Raw genomic sequence first — 1,348 nt, 5'->3', positions numbered from 1 at the left:
ATCTGTTAATATTTTTGTATGATATTTGGAAAAACAAAGCGAACAAAGCGAAATATTTGAGGCGTGGAACTATATTGTGTAGCGGAGTGATATGAACACTACAGTATAAATAGGGTTAAAATCTCGAGACGATATCAGACGGCCCAGTCAAGCTGTCAAAATAAACATCTCTTGATTATGTACAAATCTTTCTCACGACAACACAACTTTAGACTTTTTCTTAATTTTGTAAATGTGACAATTTTCCATGATGACAATGGCGGAATCTTTAATGGTTGAAATTCCTGGAGGAGAAGAGATGAAAGCGGAGGAAAAAAATATTTCGTTTGGTGGAGAAAATACGAGCGATGTGTCCGTATCGCCTTCAGACGAGGATCGGAAAAATGGAGTCAATGGAGCGGAACATTATTCGGATCAATCAGGAATTCCACGGAAGCGTAAAAGACGACGGATTAAGGGAGGTGGCAGGCATCATAAAAAGTGGAAGCCGTATGATAAGTTGACATGGCCGGAGAAAAAAGCTTTGGAAGATAAAGAAACGATTCGCGCTACTCAAAAACGTGAAGAGGCATTTGCATCGGGTCATCCCGTGGCTCCGTACAATACTACTCAATTCTTAATGGAAGACCATATTCAGAGTGAAGCCTCGCCAGACTTATTGGACGTGGAAAACGGGGAAAATATCAATTCTTCTCTCCGCGATTCGTTCCACAGTGATGCCGATGGGTCTTCCGATTTAGAATACGGTGCCGACGAGGATGAAACATTCTTAGCCAAAGAATTTTCCGAAGCGTATGATAATATTCATGCGGAACGATTGCAAACCATGTCCAAAGAACAGCTTGTGAAAGATTATGTGGAACTGGAACGAAAAGTGGAAACTTTGGAAAAGAAACTCAAAGACTCGAATCAAAATAAACGGTTACGTGCGGATGAAAATTCCGATGGAACTTCTTTGAGCAGCAGTGGCGAGGAACTGCAGGATTTGGCAGCATTAAAAAACGTAGGCGAAGAAATGAAACGTTTACGCGAGGACAACATCAAAATGAAGGAACAGATCGAAGAATTGAAAAAGAAAAATGGTGGTTTTTAATTTGTGATACAGTTATTTAGACAATGTTGTCGCTAAAGAAAAAAACCTGACAACCGTTATGATGTGAGAGCCATGTTTTACCGCAATACTGTCAACTCGCAAGTCTACTAATGGACTAGTTTATTTTAGTAGAGGGGTGTGGCTCTATGTTAGATTATTGTGTATTTAAGTTTGCGAGCGCACATCAATTTGATTTTAGTTATTGATTATATAAATAAGTCTCAATCAATTAGTGCTTCTTGTTGTTTTGACAAT

General features: G+C 39.2%; 1 protein-coding gene across 1 annotated transcript; it reads left to right on the top strand.

The window, feature by feature from the left end:
• Positions 1 to 298: 298 nt before the first annotated feature.
• Positions 299 to 1,093, top strand: LOTGIDRAFT_128589 (hypothetical protein; the record flags this gene model as incomplete). The annotated part of the gene is made up of 1 exon (XM_009064282.1): positions 299 to 1,093. One exon carries the CDS (start codon positions 299 to 301, stop codon positions 1,091 to 1,093), a length of 795 nt encoding a protein of 264 aa, XP_009062530.1.
• Between the last annotated feature and the right edge of the window lie 255 nt (positions 1,094 to 1,348).

Source organism: Lottia gigantea, assembly GCF_000327385.1.
Source record: "Lottia gigantea unplaced genomic scaffold LOTGIsca_61, whole genome shotgun sequence".
NCBI classification, from domain to species: Eukaryota; Metazoa; Mollusca; class Gastropoda; family Lottiidae; genus Lottia; species Lottia gigantea.
Note: the sequence above shows the minus strand (reverse complement) of the source record. Positions and strands in the feature narration are given on the sequence as shown.